General features: G+C 55.4%; 1 protein-coding gene across 1 annotated transcript in view; it reads right to left on the bottom strand.

Moving 5' to 3' along the window:
• Positions 1 to 17,300, bottom strand: part of LOC147091137 (F-box only protein 24-like) — an 86,430-nt gene that overhangs the window by 28,837 nt on the left and 40,293 nt on the right. Inside the window, exons 4-5 of the mRNA XM_085977595.1 lie at positions 8,593 to 8,831; positions 5,323 to 5,566 (exon numbers count right to left, since the gene is read on the bottom strand). Of these exons, the coding sequence (XP_085833721.1) occupies positions 5,323 to 5,566; positions 8,593 to 8,831 (483 nt within the window). The remainder of the gene's footprint in view (positions 1 to 5,322; positions 5,567 to 8,592; positions 8,832 to 17,300) is intronic.

Raw genomic sequence — 17,300 nt, 5'->3', positions numbered from 1 at the left:
GATTAGTGCCAATTAACTGCTTGTTAACAGGCAGTTTTTAGCCTAATCCCTATTTTTATTCCTGAAGTGTGGGATTCCCGACGGCTCCAAACCACGCCGAGTTAGCGAGGCGGCCCGTCGGGCTGAAGGGCTTGGAGGGGTCGAGATGTCCGGTGTTCAGGTGAGTGATGTGTGCATGAGTGCAAAGGTAAGTGTGTTTGGCACAGAAAGCAGAATGGCCGCCAGCTGTCAAAATCTGCAGCCTCTGCTTTCTGTTCCGGGGAGATCTCTAAATCATCCTGAGAGGAAGGAATTAACCTGGAGTACAGACTGTCAGTGTTTGACAGCTTCAAACAGCTGTGAAACGCTGATATTTCATCTGTCAAAACCTCTTGACAGATGAAATGTCAATCTGTGACGTCACCTGTTGCCGGGTGGCCCTTAATTTGCCTGCTGGGCCCGCTGGGCGGCCTCAACAAGGTCAATCAAGTCTAAATCGCGTGGGTTGGCCACCACTCGATGGAGGCGGGACTACAACCCCGAAAGTTGTAGTCCCGCCTCCTACACGCCTCCTCAATCAAAATCCAGCCCGACGTGTCCAATCTGTTCGCCAATGTGCGCCCTTCAGGCAGTTCAAGGCTGCAGAGTTCTCCAGGGTCAGACCCCATTTGGAGTGACCACGTCCAGTCCAGGGCCCCGCTCCTCAGGAAGGAGATCTTGGCCCAGATATTCCGATCCCTACAAGTGGGTACGCGCTGTGCACCCACCCGTAGGAACGTCAGAAATTCCGGTTCCAGGCATGCACAGCTCACGCGCTGAAAACCGGCATTTCCGATCTGTCAAGAATGATCTTGACAGATTCTCCGCCTACCCTGGAGAAGGGCCTCTGCGGGGGAAGAGTTCCGCTTTCTGGAGACCCTCCGCCCGCAGAAAACCCTTACAATTCTTACGCCTGGTAAAAGCAGCGTAAGGCCTGCTTTTACCAGGATAAGAGTTGAAAAAAGTTAAAAAAAAAAAAAAATTTCACTGATTTATCATTTAAAAACACTTTAAAAAAAAGTTACAGTAATACGATAGCAAAATACTGCGGATGCTGGATTTCTGAAATAACAACAGAAAACGCTGGAAAAACTCAGCAGGCCAGGCACCATCCGTGGAGAGAAATTCGAGTCAACGTTTCAGGTCGAAACCCTTCTACAGAACTGAGAAAAAAGCTGAGGCTTTATTCTCAGTTCTGACCAAGGGTTTTGACCTGAAACATTAACTCTGTTTCTCTCTCCACAGATGTTACCAGGCCTGCTGAGTTTTTCCAGCATTTTCTGTAATTTAAAAAAAGGTAAGTTTATTTTTAGCCCCGTAAAAAACTTGAATTATTTTTACACAGGAACAGGAGGAGGCCATTCAGCCCCTCGAGCCTGTTACACAGGAACAGGAGGAGGCCATTCAGCCCCTCGAGCCTGTTATACAGGAACAGGAGGAGGCCATTCAGCTCCTTGAGCCTGTTACATTAGGAACAGGAGGCCATTCAGCCCCTCGAGCCTGTTACACAGTAACAGGAGGAGGCCATTCAGCCCCACGAGCCTGTTACACAGGAACAGGAGGCCATTCAGCCCCTCGAGCCTGTTACATAGCAACAGGAAGAGGCCGTTCAGCCCCTCGAGCCTGTTACACAGGAACAGGAGGAAGCCATTCAGCCCCTCGAGCCTGTTACACAGGAACAGGAGGAGGCCCATTCAGCCCCTCGAGCCTGTTACACAGGAACAGGAGGAGGCCATTCAGCCCCTCGAGCCTGTTATACAGGAACAGGAGGAGGCCATTCAGCCCTTCAAGACTGTTACACAGGAACAGGAGGAAGCCATTCAGCCCCTCGAGCCTGTTACACAGGAACAGGAGGGGGCCATTCAGCCCCTCGAGCTTGTTACACAGGAACAGGAGGAGGCCCATTCAGCCCCTCGAGCCTGTTACACAGGAAAAGGAGGAGGCCACTTAGCCCCTCGAGCCTGCTACACAGGAACAGGAGGAGGCCATTCAGCCCCTCAAGCCTGTTACACAGGAACAGGAGGAGGCCATTTAGACCCTCGAGCCTGCTACACAGGAACAGGAGGAGGCCATTCAGCCCCTCCAGCCTGTTATACAGGAACAGGAGGAGGCCATTCAGCCCTTCAAGACTGTTACACAGGAACAGGAGGAGGCCCATTCAGCCCCTCGAGCCTGTTACACAGGAAAAGGAGGAGGCCATTCAGCCCCTCGAGCCTGTTACACAGGAACAGGAGGAGGCCATTCAGCCCTTCAAGACTGTTACACAGGAACAGGAGGAGGCCCATTCAGCCCCTCGAGCCTGTTACACAGGAAAAGGAGGAGGCCATTTAGCCCCTCGAGCCTGCTACACAGGAACAGGAGGAGGCCATTCAGCCCCTCAAGCCTGTTACACAGGAACAGGAAGAGGCCATTTAGCCCCTCGAGCCTGCTACACAGGAACAGGAGGAGGCCATTCAGCCCCTCCAGCCTGTTATACAGGAACAGGAGGAGGCCATTCAGCCCTTCAAGACTGTTACACAGGAACAGGAGGAAGCCATTCAGCCCCTCGAGCCTGTTGCACAGGAACAGGAGGAGGCCAATACAGCCCCTCGAGCCTGTTACACAGGAACAGGAGGAAGCCATTCAGCCCCTCGAGCTAGTTATACAGGAACAGGAGGAGGCCATTCAGCCCTTCAAGACTGTTACACAGGAACAGGAGGAGGCCCATTCAGCCCCTCGAGCCTGTTACACAGGAAAAGGAGGAGGCCATTCAGCCCCTCGAGCCTGTTATACAGGAACAGGGGGAGGCCATTCAGCCCTTCAAGACTGTTACACAGGAACAGGAGGAAGCCATTCAGCCCCTCGAGCCTGTTACACAGGAACAGGAGGGGGCCATTCAGCCCCTCGAGCTTGTTATACAGGAACAGGAGGAGGCCATTCAGCCCTTCAAGACTGTTACACAGGAACAGGAGGAGGCCCATTCAGCCCCTCGAGCCTGTTACACAGGAAAAGGAGGAGGCCATTTAGCCCCTCGAGCCTGCTACACAGGAACAGGAGGAGGCCATTCAGCCCCTCAAGCCTGTTACACAGGAACAGGAGGAGGCCATTTAGCCCCTCGAGCCTGCTACACAGGAACAGGAGGAGGCCATTCAGCCCCTCAAGCCTGTTATACAGGAACAGGAAGAGGCCCATTCCGCCCCTCTAGCCTGTTACACAGGAACAGGTGGGGGCCCATTCAGCCCCTCTAGCCTGTTATACAGGAACAGGAGGTGGCCCATTCAGCCCCTCTAGCCTGTTACACAGGAACAGGAGGAGGCCGTTCAGCCCCTCTAGCCTGTTACACAGGAACAGGAGGAGGCCATTCAGCCCCTCAAGCCTGTTATACAGGAACAGGAGTAGGCCATTCAGCCCTTCAAGACTGTTACACAGGAACATGAGGAGGCCATTCAGCCCCTCGAGCCTGTTACGTAGGAACAGGAGGAGGCCCATTCAGCCCCTCAAGCCTGTTACACAGGAAAAGGAAGCCATTCAGCCCCTCAAGCCTGTTACACAGGAACAGGAGGAGGCCCATTCAGCCCCTCGAGCCTGTTACGCAGGAACAGGAGTAGGCCATTCAGCCCCTCGAGCCTGTTACTCAGGAACAGGAGGAGGCCATTCAGCCCCTCGAGCCTGTTACACAGGAACAGGAGGAGGCCATTCAGTCCCTCGAGCCTGTTACTCAGGAACAGGAGGAGGCCATTCAGCCCCTCGAGCCTGTTACACGGGAACAGGAGGAGGCCCATTCTGCCCCTCAAGCCTGTTACACAGGAACAGGAGGAGGCCCATTCAGCCCCTTGAGCCTGTTACACAGGAACAGGAGGAGGCCATTCAGCCCCTCGAGCCTGTTATACAGGAACAGGAGGAGGCCATTCAGCTCCTTGAGCCTGTTACATTAGGAACAGGAGGAGGCCATTCAGCCCCTCGAGCCTGTTACACAGTAACAGGAGGAGGCCATTCAGCCCCACGAGCCTGTTACACAGGAACAGGAGGCCATTCAGCCCCTCGAGCCTGTTACATAGCAAAAGGAAGAGGCCGTTCAGCCCCTCGAGCCTGTTACACAGGAACAGGAGGAAGCCATTCAGCCCCTCGAGCCTGTTACACAGGAACAGGAGGGGGCCATTCAGCCCCTCGAGCTTGTTATACAGGAACAGGAGGAGGCCATTCAGCCCCTCGAGCCTGTTACACAGGAAAAGGAGGAGGCCATTTAGCCCCTCGAGCCTGCTACACAGGAACAGGAGGAGGCCATTCAGCCCCTCAAGCCTGTTACACAGGAACAGGAGGAGGCCATTTAGCCCCTCGAGCCTGCTACACAGGAACAGGAGGAGGCCATTCAGCCCCTCCAGCCTGTTATACAGGAACAGGAGGAGGCCATTCAGCCCTTCAAGACTGTTACACAGGAACAGGAGGAAGCCATTCAGCCCCTCGAGCCTGTTACACAGGAACAGGAGGAGGCCAATACAGCCCCTCGAGCCTGTTACACAGGAACAGGAGGAAGCCATTCAGCCCCTCGAGCTTGTTATACAGGAAGAGGAGGAGGCCATTCAGCCCTTCAAGACTGTTACACAGGAACAGGAGGAGGCCCATTCAGCCCCTCAAGCCTGTTACACAGGAAATGGAGGAGGCCATTCAGCCCCTCGAGCCTTTTACACAGGAACAGGAGGAGGCCATTCAGCCCTTCAAGACTGTTACACAGGAACAGGAGGAAGCCATTCAGCCCCTCGAGCCTGTTCGACAGAAACAGGAGGAGGCCAATACAGCCCCTCGAGCCTGTTACACAGGAACAGGAGGAGGCCATTCAGCCCCTCGAGCCTGTTACACAGGAACAGGAGGAGGCCATTCAGCCCCTCGAGCCTGTTACTCAGGAACAGGAGGAGGCCATTCAGCCCCTCGAGCCTGTTACTCAGGAACAGGAGGAGGCCATTAATACTCTTATTCTGCATGATACGGTCTAACAGTGTGTGTGCTTTCCACCTTTGACAGGGTTATATGGTGCGCAGCCCATCTAATCTCTGCCGTGAAATGTCACAGTGTTTCCCCTGTGTCCCGGTTCCCCCATTCACTCCGCATATAACGGTGTGAGATTCCAATTACAGAAGAGCGAATCTGGCCTGTGAATATGAAGAAGAGGAAAAGGGCCAGAAATGCAGTCCCTGAGTCCCTCAGCATGCCCCGCCAGCTCTAATCTACAGACTAGACTCCGCCTCGTGTTGATGCTTGACTGACTGACGGACGGTGCTGTGAATGAAGGGGTCACACAGTGTTAGTCAGGCAGGTGCCGCCCAGTACCTGTCAGGAGCAGCAGAGACCTCTCCGTTTCCTGTCCCACCAACTTGATCTTCTTGAATCTCATGGAGGAGTGAAAGGTCATCTTGAATACCCGTTGGCCGCTGGACTGTAGGTATACCTCCACACAGTCACACGTGTGGGCGATGTCACTGGGGTCTTGGGTCACTAAGGGCGGGATGTCTCTCGTACCCAGCACGTACAAATATTTACGATAGATTGTGTCGTTCCTCGGGTCAGTTGCAAACTGGAAGGGAACATATCAGTGAACTTTAAGCTGTCACCTCACAGAGAACAGGACATTATTTAAAAAAATATTGCTTTTCATCCACTGAATTTTCAGCTTGTCAAAGCGAGGGATGTTACTGATGGGGATCCAATGTCCAAATCACACACTCCCAGGGCAGGTACAGCGCGGGTTAGATACAGAGTAAAGCTCCCTCTACACTGTCCCATCAAACACTCCCAGGGCAGGTACAGCACGGGTTAGATACAGAGTAAAGCTCCCTCCACACTGTCCCATCAACCACTCCCAGGGCAGGTACAGCATGGGTTAGATACAGAGTAAAGCTCCCTCTACACTGTCCCATCAAACACTCCCAGGGCAGGTACAGCATGGGTTAGATACAGAGTAAAGCTCCCTCTACACTGTCCCATCAAACACTCCCAGGGCAGGTACAGCACGGGTTAGATACAGAGTAAAGCTCCCTCTACACTGTCCCATCAAACACTCCCAGGGCAGGTACAGCACGGGTTAGATACAGAGTAAAGCTCCCTCTACACTGTCCCATCAAACACTCCCAGGGCAGGTACAGCACAGGTTAGATAGAGAGTAAAGCTCCCTCTACACTGTCCCATCAAACACTCCCAGGGCAGGTACAGCACGGGTTAGATACAGAGTAAAGCTCCCTCTACACTGTCCCATCAAACACTCCCGGGCAGGTACAGCACGGGTTAGATACAGAGTAAAGCCCCCTCTACACTGTCCCATCAAACACTCCCAGGGCAGGAACAGCACGGGTTAGATACAGAGTAAAGCTCCCTCTACACTGTCCCCATCAAACCCTCCCAGGGCAGGTACAGCACGGGTTAGATACAGAGTAAAGCTCCCTCTACACTGTCCCATCAAACACTCCCAGGGCAGGTACAGCACGGGTTAGATACAGAGTAAAGCTCCCTCTACACTGTCCAATCAAACACTCCCAGGGCAGGTACAGCACGGGGTTAGATACAGAGTAAAGCTCCCTCTACACTGTCCCATCAAACACTCCCAGGGCAGGTACAGCACGGGTTAGATACAGAGTAAAGCTCCCTCTACACTGTCCCATCAAACACTCCCAGTGCAGGTACAGCACGGGTTAGATACAGAGTAAAGCTCCCTCTACACTGTCCAATCAAACACTCCCAGGGCAGGTACAGCACGGGTTAGATACAGAGTAAAGCTCCCACTACACTGTCCCATCAAACACTCCCAGGGCAGGTACAGCACAGGTTAGATACAGAGTAAAGCTCCCTCTACACTGTCCCCATCAAACCCTCCCAGGGCAGGTACAGCACGGGTTAGATACAGAGTAAAGCTCCCTCTACACTGTCCAATCAAACACTCCCAGGGCAGGTACAGCACGGGGTTAGATACAGAGTAAAGCTCCCTCTACACTGTCCCATCAAACACTCCCAGGGCAGGTACAGCACGGGTTAGATACAGAGTAAAGCTCCCTCTACACTGTCCCATCAAACCCTCCCAGGGCAGGTACAGCACGGGTTAGATACAGAGTAAAGCTCCCTCTACACTGTCCCATCAAACACTCCCAGTGCAGGTACAGCACGGGTTAGATACAGAGTAAAGCTCCCTCTACACTGTCCAATCAAACACTCCCAGGGCAGGTACAGCACAGGTTAGATACAGAGTAAAGCTCCCTCTACACTGTCCCATCAAACACTCCCAGGGCAGGTACAGCACGGGTTAGATACAGAGTAAAGCTCCCTCTACACTGTCCCATCAAACACTCCCAGGGCAGGTACAGCACGGGTTAGATACAGAGTAAAGCTCCCTCTACACTGTCCCATCAAACACTCCCAGGGCAGGTACAGCACGGGTTAGATACAGAGTAAAGATCCATCCACACTGTCCCATCAAACACTCCCAGGGCAGGTACAGCACGGGTTAGATACAGAGTAAAGCTCCCTCTACACTGTCCCATCAAACACTCCCAGGGCAGGTACAGCACGGGTTAGATACAGAGTAAAGCTCCCTCTACACTGTCCCATCAAACACTCCCAGGGCAGGTACAGCACAGGGTTAGATAGAGAGTAAAGCTCCCTCTACACTGTCCCATCAAACACTCTCAGGGCAGGTACAGCACGGGTTAGATACAGAGTAAAGCTCCCTCTACACTGTCCTATCAAACACTCCCAGGGCAGGTACATCACGGGGTTAGATACAGAGTAAAGCTCCCTCTACACTGTCCCATCAAACACTCCCAGGGCAGGTACATCACGGGGTTAGATACAGAGTAAAGCTCCCTCTACACTGTCCCATCAAACACTCCCAGGGCAGGTACAGCACGGGGTTAGATACAGAGTAAAGCTCCCTCTACACTGCTCCATCAAACACTCCCAGGGCAGGTACAGCACGGGTTAGATACAGAGTAAAGCTCCCTCTACACTGTCCCATCAAACACTCCCAGGGCAGGTACAGCACGGGTTAGATACAGAGTAAAGCTCCCTCTACACTGTCCCATCAAACACTCCCAGGGCAGGTACAGCACGGGTTAGATACAGAGTAAAGCTCCCTCTACACTGCTCCATCAAACACTCCCAGGGCAGGTACAGCACGGGTTAGATACAGAGTAAAGCTCCCTCTACACTGTCCCATCAAACACTCCCAGGACAGGTACAGCACGGGTTAGATACAGAGTAAAGCTCCCTCTACACAGTCCCATCAAACTCTCCCAGGGCAGGTACAGCACGGGTTAGATACAGAGTAAAGCTCCCTCTACACTGTCCCATCAAACGCTCCCAGGGCAGGTACAGCACGGGTTAGATACAGAGTAAAGCTCCCTCTACACTGTCCCATCAAACACTCCCAGGGCAGGTACAGCACGGGTTAGAAACAGAGTAAAGCTCCCTCTACACTGTCCCACCCACTCCAGAGCTGGTCCTGACGAACAGATGTCAGGGGGGTGGGGGTGGGGGTGGGTGTGGTGTGCCGTCTTGCTGCAGGGTTTAAGCCGCCCTTTCAGTGACACCGCACCGGGGAAAGGTTCCACTCACATCCTTAACATTGCGGCAGAGTACAACATAGCGGCAGGCCCGTTTCCACTGGATCTGGCCGAGGGTGGACGAAACCAGGGCGTTCTTCAGGAAGAAGAGTGTGCCGCTGTAGTCCAGGATGAAGACGTTGTCCTTTGTCGGGATGAATTTCCGGTATCCGTGTGACAGGTGAGGCGCGACGGTCCGACTTAGAGTCTTCCTGCGGCCCCCGAAGGTCTGGAAAAACAGGCCTTTTGTATCTGTTGGTGTGACAGATCCGTCAAACGTGTTAGCAGCGAGGAGGGGGAGTGTATCACTGTGCTCATACTAAAGCACCAATCAGTCCACAATACAACGCACGCATCGGGGCAGTGATGTTAAACAGAGCAAGGGCTCATGATAACTTCAGGGCCCAGTGTGGCACACAGAAGGCTCCAGCGTCCAACCACCATCTACGGTCTGTCAGACATTTTCAGCCTGGGTGATGGGCGGAGGGAATGAGGGGTTTAGGGTTCCTGCTCCTGTTCACTGCCCAGTGACCCCAGGGTTAGAGAGATGGGGAAATCAGCCAGGGTTCCTGCTCCTGATCACTGTCCAGTGACCCCTGGGTTAGAGAGAGAGGAAATCAGCCAGGGTTCCTGCTCCTGATCTCTCTCCAGTGACCCCTGGGTTAGAGAGATGGGGAAATCAGCCAGGGTTCCTGCTCCTGATCACTGTCCAGTGACCCCTGGGTTAGAGAGATGGGGAAATCAGCCAGGGTTCCTGCTCCTGATCACTGCCCAGAGACCCATGGGTTAGAGAGAGGGGAAATCAGCCAGGGTTCCTGCTCCTGATCACTGCCCAGTGACCCCTGTTAGAGAGAGGGGAAATCAGCCAGGGTTCCTGCTCCTGATCACTGCCCAGTGACCCCTGTTAGAGAGAGGGGAAATCAGCCAGGGTTCCTGCTCCTGATCACTGCCCAGTGACCCCTGGGTTAGAGAGATGGGGAAATCAGCCAGGGTTCCTGCTCCTGATCACTGTCCAGTGAACCCTGGGTTAGAGAGATAGGGGAAACCAGCCAGGGTTCCTGCTCCTGATCACTGTCCAGTGACCCCTGGGTTAGAGAGAGGGGAAATCAGCCAGGGTTCCTGCTCCTGATCACTGTCCAGTGACCCCTGGGTTAGAGAGATGGGGAAATCAGCCAGGGTTCCTGCTCCTGATCACTGTCCAGTGACCCCAGGGTTAGAGAGAGAGGGGAAATCAGCCAGGGTTCCTGCTCCTGATCACTGTCCAGTGACCCCTGGGTTAGAGAGATGGGGAAATCAGCCAGGGTTCCTGCTCCTGATCACTGTCCAGTGAACCCTGGGTTAGAGAGATAGGGGAAACCAGCCAGGGTTCCTGCTCCTGATCGCTGTCCAGTGACCCCTGGGTTAGAGAGATAGGGGAAACCAGCCAGGGTTCCTGCTCCTGATCACTGCCCAGTGACCCCTAGGTTAGAGAGATAGGGGAAATCAGCCAGGGTTCCTGCTCCTGATCACTGCCCAGTGACCCCTGGGTTAGAGAGAGGGGGGAAATCAGCCAGGGTTCCTGCTCCTGATCACAGCCCAGTGACCCCTGGGTTAGAGAGAGGGGAAATCAGCCAGGGTTCCTGCTCCTGATCACTGTCCAGTGACCCCTGGGTTAGAGAGAGGGGGAAATCAGCCAGGGTTCCTGCTCCTGATCACAGCCCAGTGACCCCTGGGTTAGAGAGAGAGGGGAAATCAGCCAGGGTTCCTGCTCCTGATCACTGTCCAGTGACCCCTGGGTTAGAGAGATAGGGGAAACCAGCCAGGGTTCCTGCTCCTGATCACTGCACAGTGACCCCTAGGTTAGAGAGATAGGGGAAACCAGCCAGGGTTCCTGCTCCTGATCACTGCCCAGTGACCCCTAGGTTAGAGAGATAGGGGAAACCAGCCAGGGTTCCTGCTCCTGATCACTGTCCAGTGACCCCTGGGTTAGAGAGAGGGGAAACCAGCCAGGGTTCCTGCTCCTGATCACAGCCCAGTGACCCCTGGGTTAGAGAGAGGGGAAATCAGCCGGGGTTCCTGCTCCTGATCACTGTCCAGTGACCCCTGGGTTAGAGAGAGGGGGAAATCAGCCAGGGTTCCTGCTCCTGATCACAGCCCAGTGACCCCTGGGTTAGAGAGAGAGGGGAAATCAGGCAGGGTTCCTGCTCCTCATCACTGTCCAGTGACCCCTGGGTTAGAGAGAGGGGAAATCAGCCAGGGTTCCTGCTCCTGATCATTGCCCAGTGACCCCTGGGTTAGAGAGAGAGAGGAAATCAGCCAGTGTTCCTGCTCCTGATCACTGCCCAGTGACCCCTGGGTTAGAGAGAGGGGAAATCAGCCAGGGTTCCCGCTCCTGATCACTGTCCAGTGACCCCTGGGTTAGAGAGAGGTGAAATCAGCCAGGGTTCCTGCTCCTGATCACTGTCCAGTGACCCCTGGGTTAGAGAGAGAGGAAATCAGCCAGGGTTCCTGCTCCTGATCACTGCCCAGTGACCCCTGGGTTAGAGAGAGGGGAAATCAGCCAGGGTTCCTGCTCCTGATCACTGTCCAGTGACCCCTGGGTTAGAGAGATGGGGAAATCAGCCAGGGTTCCTGCTCCTGATCACCGTCCAGTGACCCCTGGGTTAGAGAGAGGGGAAATCAGCCAGGGTTCCTGCTCCTGATCACTGTCCAGTGACCCCTGTGTTAGAGAGAGGGGAAATCAGCCAGGGTTCCTGCTCCTGATCACTGTCCAGTGACCCCTGGGTTAGAGAGAGAGGGGAAATCAGCCAGGGTTCCTGCTCCTGATCACTGTCCAGTGACCCCTGGGTTAGAGAGAGGGGAAATCAGCCAGGGTTCCTGCTCCTGATCACTGTCCAGTGACCCCTGGGTTAGAGAGAGGGGAAATCAGCCAGGGTTCCTGCTCCTGATCATTGCCCAGTGACCCCTGGGTTAGAGAGAGAGAGGAAATCAGCCAGTGTTCCTGCTCCTGATCACTGTCCAGTGACCCCTGGGTTAGAGAGAGGGGAAATCAGCCAGGGTTCCTGCTCCTGATCACTTTCCAGTGACCCCTGGGTTAGAGAGAGGGGAAATCAGCCAGGGTTCCTGCTCCTGATCACAGTCCAGTGACCCCTGCGTTAGAGAGAGGGGAAATCAGCCAGGGTTCCTGCTCCTGATCACTGCCCAGTGACCCCTGGTTTAGAGAGAGGGGGAAATCAGCCAGGGTTCCTGCTCCTGATCACTGTCCAGTGGCCCCTGGGTTAGAGAGAGGGGAAATCAGCCAGGGTTCCTGCTCCTGATCACAGTCCAGTGATCCCTGGGTTAGAGAGAGGGGAAATCAGCCAGGGTGCCTGCTTCTGATCACTGTTCAGTGACCCCCAGGTTAGAGAGAGGGGAAATCAGCCAGGGTTCCTGCTCCTGATCACTGTCCAGTGACCCCTGGGTTAGAGAGAGAGAGGAAATCAGCCAGGGTTCCTGCTCCTGATCACTGTCCAGTGACCTCTAGGTTAGAGAGAGGGGAAATCAGCCAGGGTTCCTGCTCCTGATCACTGTCCAGTGACCCCTGGGTTAGATAGAGGGGAAATCAGCCAGGGTGCCTGCTCCTGATCACTGTCCAGTGACACCTGGGTTAGAGAGAGGGGAAATCAGCCAGGGTTCCTGCTCCTGATCACTGCCCAGTGACCCCTGGGTTAGAGAGAGGGGGAAATCAGCCAGGGTTCCTGCTCCTGATCACTGTCCAGTGACCCCTGGGTTAGAGAGAGGGGAAATCAACCAGGGTTCCTGCTCCTGATCACTGTCCAGTGACCCCCAGGTTAGAGAGAGGGGAAATCAGCCAGGGTTCCTGCTCCTGATCACTGTCCAGTGACCCCTAGGTTAGAGAGAGGGGAAATCAGCCAGGGTTCCTGCTCCTGGTCACTGTCCAGTGACCCCTGGGTTAGAGAGAGGGGAAATCAGCCAGGGTTCCTGCTCCTGGTCACTGTCCAGTGACCCCTGGGTTAGAGAGAGGGGAAATCAGCCAGGGTTCCTGCTCCTGATCACTGTCCAGTGACCCCTAGGTTAGAGACAGGGGAAATCAGCCAGGGTTCCTGCTCCTGATCACTGTCCAGTGACCCCTAGGTTAGAGAGAGGGGAAATCAGCCAGGGTTCCTGCTCCTGATCACTGTCCAGTGACCCCTGGGTTAGAGAGAGGGGAAATCAGCCAGGGTTCCTGCTCCTGGTCACTGTCCAGTGACCCCTGGGTTAGAGAGAGAGGGAAATCAGCCAGGGTTCCTGCTCCTGATCACTGCCCAGTGACCCCTGGGTTAGAGAGAGGGGGAAATCAGCCAGGGTTCCTGCTCCTGATCACTGCCCAGTGACCCCTGGGTTAGAGAGAGGGGAAATCAGCCAGGGTTCGTGCTCCTGATCACTGCCCAGTGACCCCTGGGTTAGAGAGAGGGGAAATCAGCCAGGGTTCCTGCTCCTGATCACTGCCCAGTGACCCCTGGGTTAGAGAGAGGGGAAATCAGCCAGGGTTCCCGCTCCTGATCACTGTCCAGTGACCCCTGGGTTAGAGAGAGGGGACATCAGCCAGGGTTCCTGCTCCTGATCACTTTCCAGTGACCCCTGGGTTAGAGAGAGGGGAAATCAGCCAGGGTTGCCGCTCCTGATCACTGTCCAGTGACCCCTGGGTTAGAGAGAGGGGAAATCAGCCAGGGTTCCTGCTCCTGATCACTGTCCAGTGACCCCTGGGTTAGAGAGAGAGGAAATCAGCCAGGGTTCATGCTCCTGATCACTGTCCAGTGACCCCTGGGTTAGAGAGAGGGGGGAAATCAGCCAGGGTTCCTGCTCCTGATCACTGTCCAGTGACCCCTGGGTTAGAGAGAGGGGAAATCAGCCAGGGTTCCTGCTCCTGATCACTGTCCAGTGACCCCTGGGTTAGAGAGATGGGGAAATCAGCCAGGGTTCCTGCTCCTGGTCACTGTCCAGTGACCCCTGGGTTAGAGAGAGAGGGAAATCAGCCAGGGTTCCTGCTCCTGATCACTGCCCAGTGACCCCTGGGTTAGAGAGAGGGGGAAATCAGCCAGGGTTCCTGCTCCTGATCACTGCCCAGTGACCCCTGGGTTAGAGAGAGGGGAAATCAGCCAGGGTTCCTGCTCCTGATCACTGCCCAGTGACCCCTGGGTTAGAGAGAGGGGAAATCAGCCAGGGTTCGTGCTCGTGATCACTGCCCAGTGACCCCTGGGTTAGAGAGAGGGGAAATCAGCCAGGGTTCCTGCTCCTGATCACTGTCCAGTGACCCCTGGGTTAGAGAGAGGGGAAATCAGCCAGGGTTCGTGCTCCTGATCACTGCCCAGTGACCCCTGGGTTAGAGAGAGGGGAAATCAGCCAGGGTTCCCGCTCCTGATCACTGTCCAGTGACCCCTGGGTTAGAGAGAGAGGAAATCAGCCAGGTTCCTGCTCCTGATCACTGTCCAGTGACCCCTGCGTTAGAGAGAGGGGGGAAATCAGCCAGGGTTCCTGCTCCTGATCACTGTCCAGTGACCCCTGGGTTAGAGAGAGGGGAAATCAGCCAGGGTTCCCGCTCCTGATCACTGTCCAGTGGCCCCTGGGTTAGAGAGATGGGGAAATCAGCCAGGGTTCCTGCTCCTGATCACCGTCCAGTGACCCCTGGGTTAGAGAGTGGGGAAATCAGCCAGGTTCCTGCTCCTGATCACTGTCCAGTGACCCCTGGGTTAGAGAGATGGGGAAATCAGCCAGGGTTCCTGCTCCTGATCACCGTCCAGTGACCCCTGGGTTAGAGAGTGGGGAAATCAGCCAGGTTCCTGCTCCTGATCACCGTCCAGTGACCCCTGGGTTAGAGAGAGGGGAAATCAGCCAGGGTTCCTGCTCCTGATCACTGTCCAGTGACCCCTGTGTTAGAGAGAGGGGAAATCAGCCAGGGTTCCTGCTCCTGATCACTGTCCAGTGACCCCTGGGTTAGAGAGAGAGGAATTCAGCCAGGGTTCCTGCTCCTGATCACTGTCCAGTGACCCCTGGATTAGAGAGATGGGGAAATCAGCCAGGGTTCCTGCTCCTGATCACTGTCCAGTGACCCCTGGGTTAGAGAGAGGGGAAATCAGCCAGGGTTCCTGCTCCTGATCACTGTCCAGTGACCCCTGGGTTAGAGAGAGGGGAAATCAGCCAGGGTTCCTGCTCCTGATCACTGTCCAGTGACCCCTGGGTTAGAGAGAGGGGAAATCAGCCAGGGTTCCTGCTCCTGATCACTGTCCAGTGACCCCTGGGTTAGAGAGAGGGGAAATCAGCCAGGGTTCCTGCTCCTGATCACTGTCCAGTGACCCCTGGGTTAGAGAGAGAGGGAAATCAGCCAGGGTTCCTGCTCCTGATCACTGCCCAGTGACCCCTGGGTTAGAGAGAGGGGGAAATCAGCCAGGGTTCCTGCTCCTGATCACTGCCCAGTGACCCCTGGGTTAGAGAGAGGGGAAATCAGCCAGGGTTCCTGCTCCTGATCACTGCCCAGTGACCCCTGGGTTAGAGAGAGGGGAAATCAGCCAGGGTTCGTGCTCATGATCACTGTCCAGTGACCCCTGGGTTAGAGAGAGGGGAAATCGGCCAGGGTTCGTGCTCCTGATCACTGCCCAGTGACCCCTGGGTTAGAGAGAGGGGAAATCAGCCAGGGTTCCTGCTCCTGATCACTGCCCAGTGACCCCTGGGTTAGAGAGAGGGGAAATCAGCCAGGGTTCCTGCTGCTGATCACTGCCCAGTGACCCCTGGGTTAGAGAGAGGGGAAATCAGCCAGGGTTCCTGCTCCTGATCACTGCCCAGTGACCCCTGGGTTAGAGAGAGGGGGAAATCAGCCAGGGTTCCTGCTCCTGATCACTGTCCAGTGACCCCTGGGTTAGAGAGAGGGGGGAAATCAGCCAGGGTTCCTGCTCCTGATCACTGTCCAGTGACCCCTGGGTTAGAGAGAGGGGAAATCAGCCAGGGTTCCCGCTCCTGATCACTGTCCAGTGACCCCTGGGTTAGGGAGAGGGGAAATCAGCCAGGGTTCCTGCTCCTGATCACTGTCCAGTGACCCCTGGGTTAGAGAGAGGGGAAATCAGCCAGGGTTCCCGCTCCTGATCACTGTCCAGTGACCCCTGGGTTAGGGAGAGGGGAAATCAGCCAGTGTTCCCGCTCCTGATCACTGTCCAGTGACCCCTGGGTTAGAGAGAGGGGAAATCAGCCAGGGTTCCTGCTCCTGATCACTGTCCAGTGACCGCTGGGTTAGAGAGAGGGGAAATCAGCCAGGGTTCCTGCTCCTGATCACTGCCCAGTGACCCCTGGGTTAGAGAGAGGGGAAATCAGCCAGGGTTCCTGCTCCTGATCACTGCCCAGTGACCCCTGGGTTAGAGAGAGGGGGAAATCAGCCAGGGTTCCTGCTCCTGATCACTGTCCAGTGACCCCTGGGTTAGAGAGAGGGGAAATCAGCCAGGGTTCCTGCTCCTGATCACTGCCCAGTGACCCCTGGGTTAGAGAGAGGGTAAATCAGCCAGGGTTCCTGCTCCTGATCACTGCCCAGTGACCCCTGGGTTAGAGAGAGGGGAAATCAGCCAGGGTTCCTGCTCCTGATCACTGTCCAGTGACCCCTGGGTTAGAGAGATGGGGAAATCAGCCAGGGTTCCTGCTCCTGATCACCGTCCAGTGACCCCTGGGTTAGAGAGAGGGGAAATCAGCCAGGGTCCCTGCTCCTGATCACTGTCCAATGAACCCTGTGTTAGAGAGAGGGGAAATCAGCCAGGGTTCCTGCTCCTGATCACTGTCCAGTGACCCCTGGGTTAGAGAGAGAGGGGAAATCAGCCAGGGTTCCTGCTCCTGATCACTGTCCAGTGACCCCTGGGTTAGAGAGAGGGGAAATCAGCCAGGGTTCCTGCTCCTGATCACTGTCCAGTGACCCCTGGGTTAGAGAGAGGGGAAATCAGCCAGGGTTCCTGCTCCTGATCATTGCCCAGTGACCCCTGGGTTAGAGAGAGAGAGGAAATCAGCCAGTGTTCCTGCTCCTGATCACTGTCTAGTGACCCCTGGGTTAGAGAGAGGGGAAATCAGCCAGGGTTCCTGCTCCTGATCACTGTCCAGTGACCCCTGGGTTAGAGAGAGGGGAAATCAGCCAGGGTTCCTGCTCCTGATCATAGTCCAGTGACCCCTGGGTTAGAGAGAGGGGAAATCAGCCAGGGTTCCTGCTCCTGATCACTGCCCAGTGACCCCTGGTTTAGAGAGAGGGGGAAATCAGCCAGGGTTCCTGCTCCTGATCACTGTCCAGTGACCCCTGGGTTAGAGAGAGGGGAAATCAGCCAGGGTTCCTGCTCCTGATCACAGTCCAGTGATCCCTGGGTTAGAGAGAGGGGAAATCAGCCAGGGTGCCTGCTCCTGATCACTGTTCAGTGACCCCTGGGTTAGAGAGAGGGGAAATCAGCCAGGGTTCCTGCTCCTGATCACTGCCCAGTGACCCCTGGGTTAGAGAGAGGGGGAAATCAGCCAGGGTTCCTGCTCCTGATCACTGTCCAGTGACCCCTGGGTTAGAGAGAGGGGAAATCAGCCAGGGTTCCTGCTCCTGATCACTGCCCAGTGACCCCTGGGTTAGAGAGAGGGTAAATCAGCCAGGGTTCCTGCTCCTGATCACTGCCCAGTGACCCCTGGGTTAGAGAGAGGGGAAATCAGCCAGGGTTCCTGCTCCTGATCACTGTCCAGTGACCCCTGGGTTAGAGAGAT

Source organism: Somniosus microcephalus, unplaced genomic scaffold (assembly GCF_052327205.1).
Source record: "Somniosus microcephalus isolate GS21.2 unplaced genomic scaffold, FLI_Smic_1.0 unresolved_chr4, whole genome shotgun sequence".
NCBI lineage: Eukaryota > Metazoa > Chordata > Chondrichthyes > Squaliformes > Somniosidae > Somniosus > Somniosus microcephalus.
The sequence above is the reverse complement of the archived record's forward strand: the minus strand, read 5'-3'. Positions and strand labels throughout refer to the sequence as shown.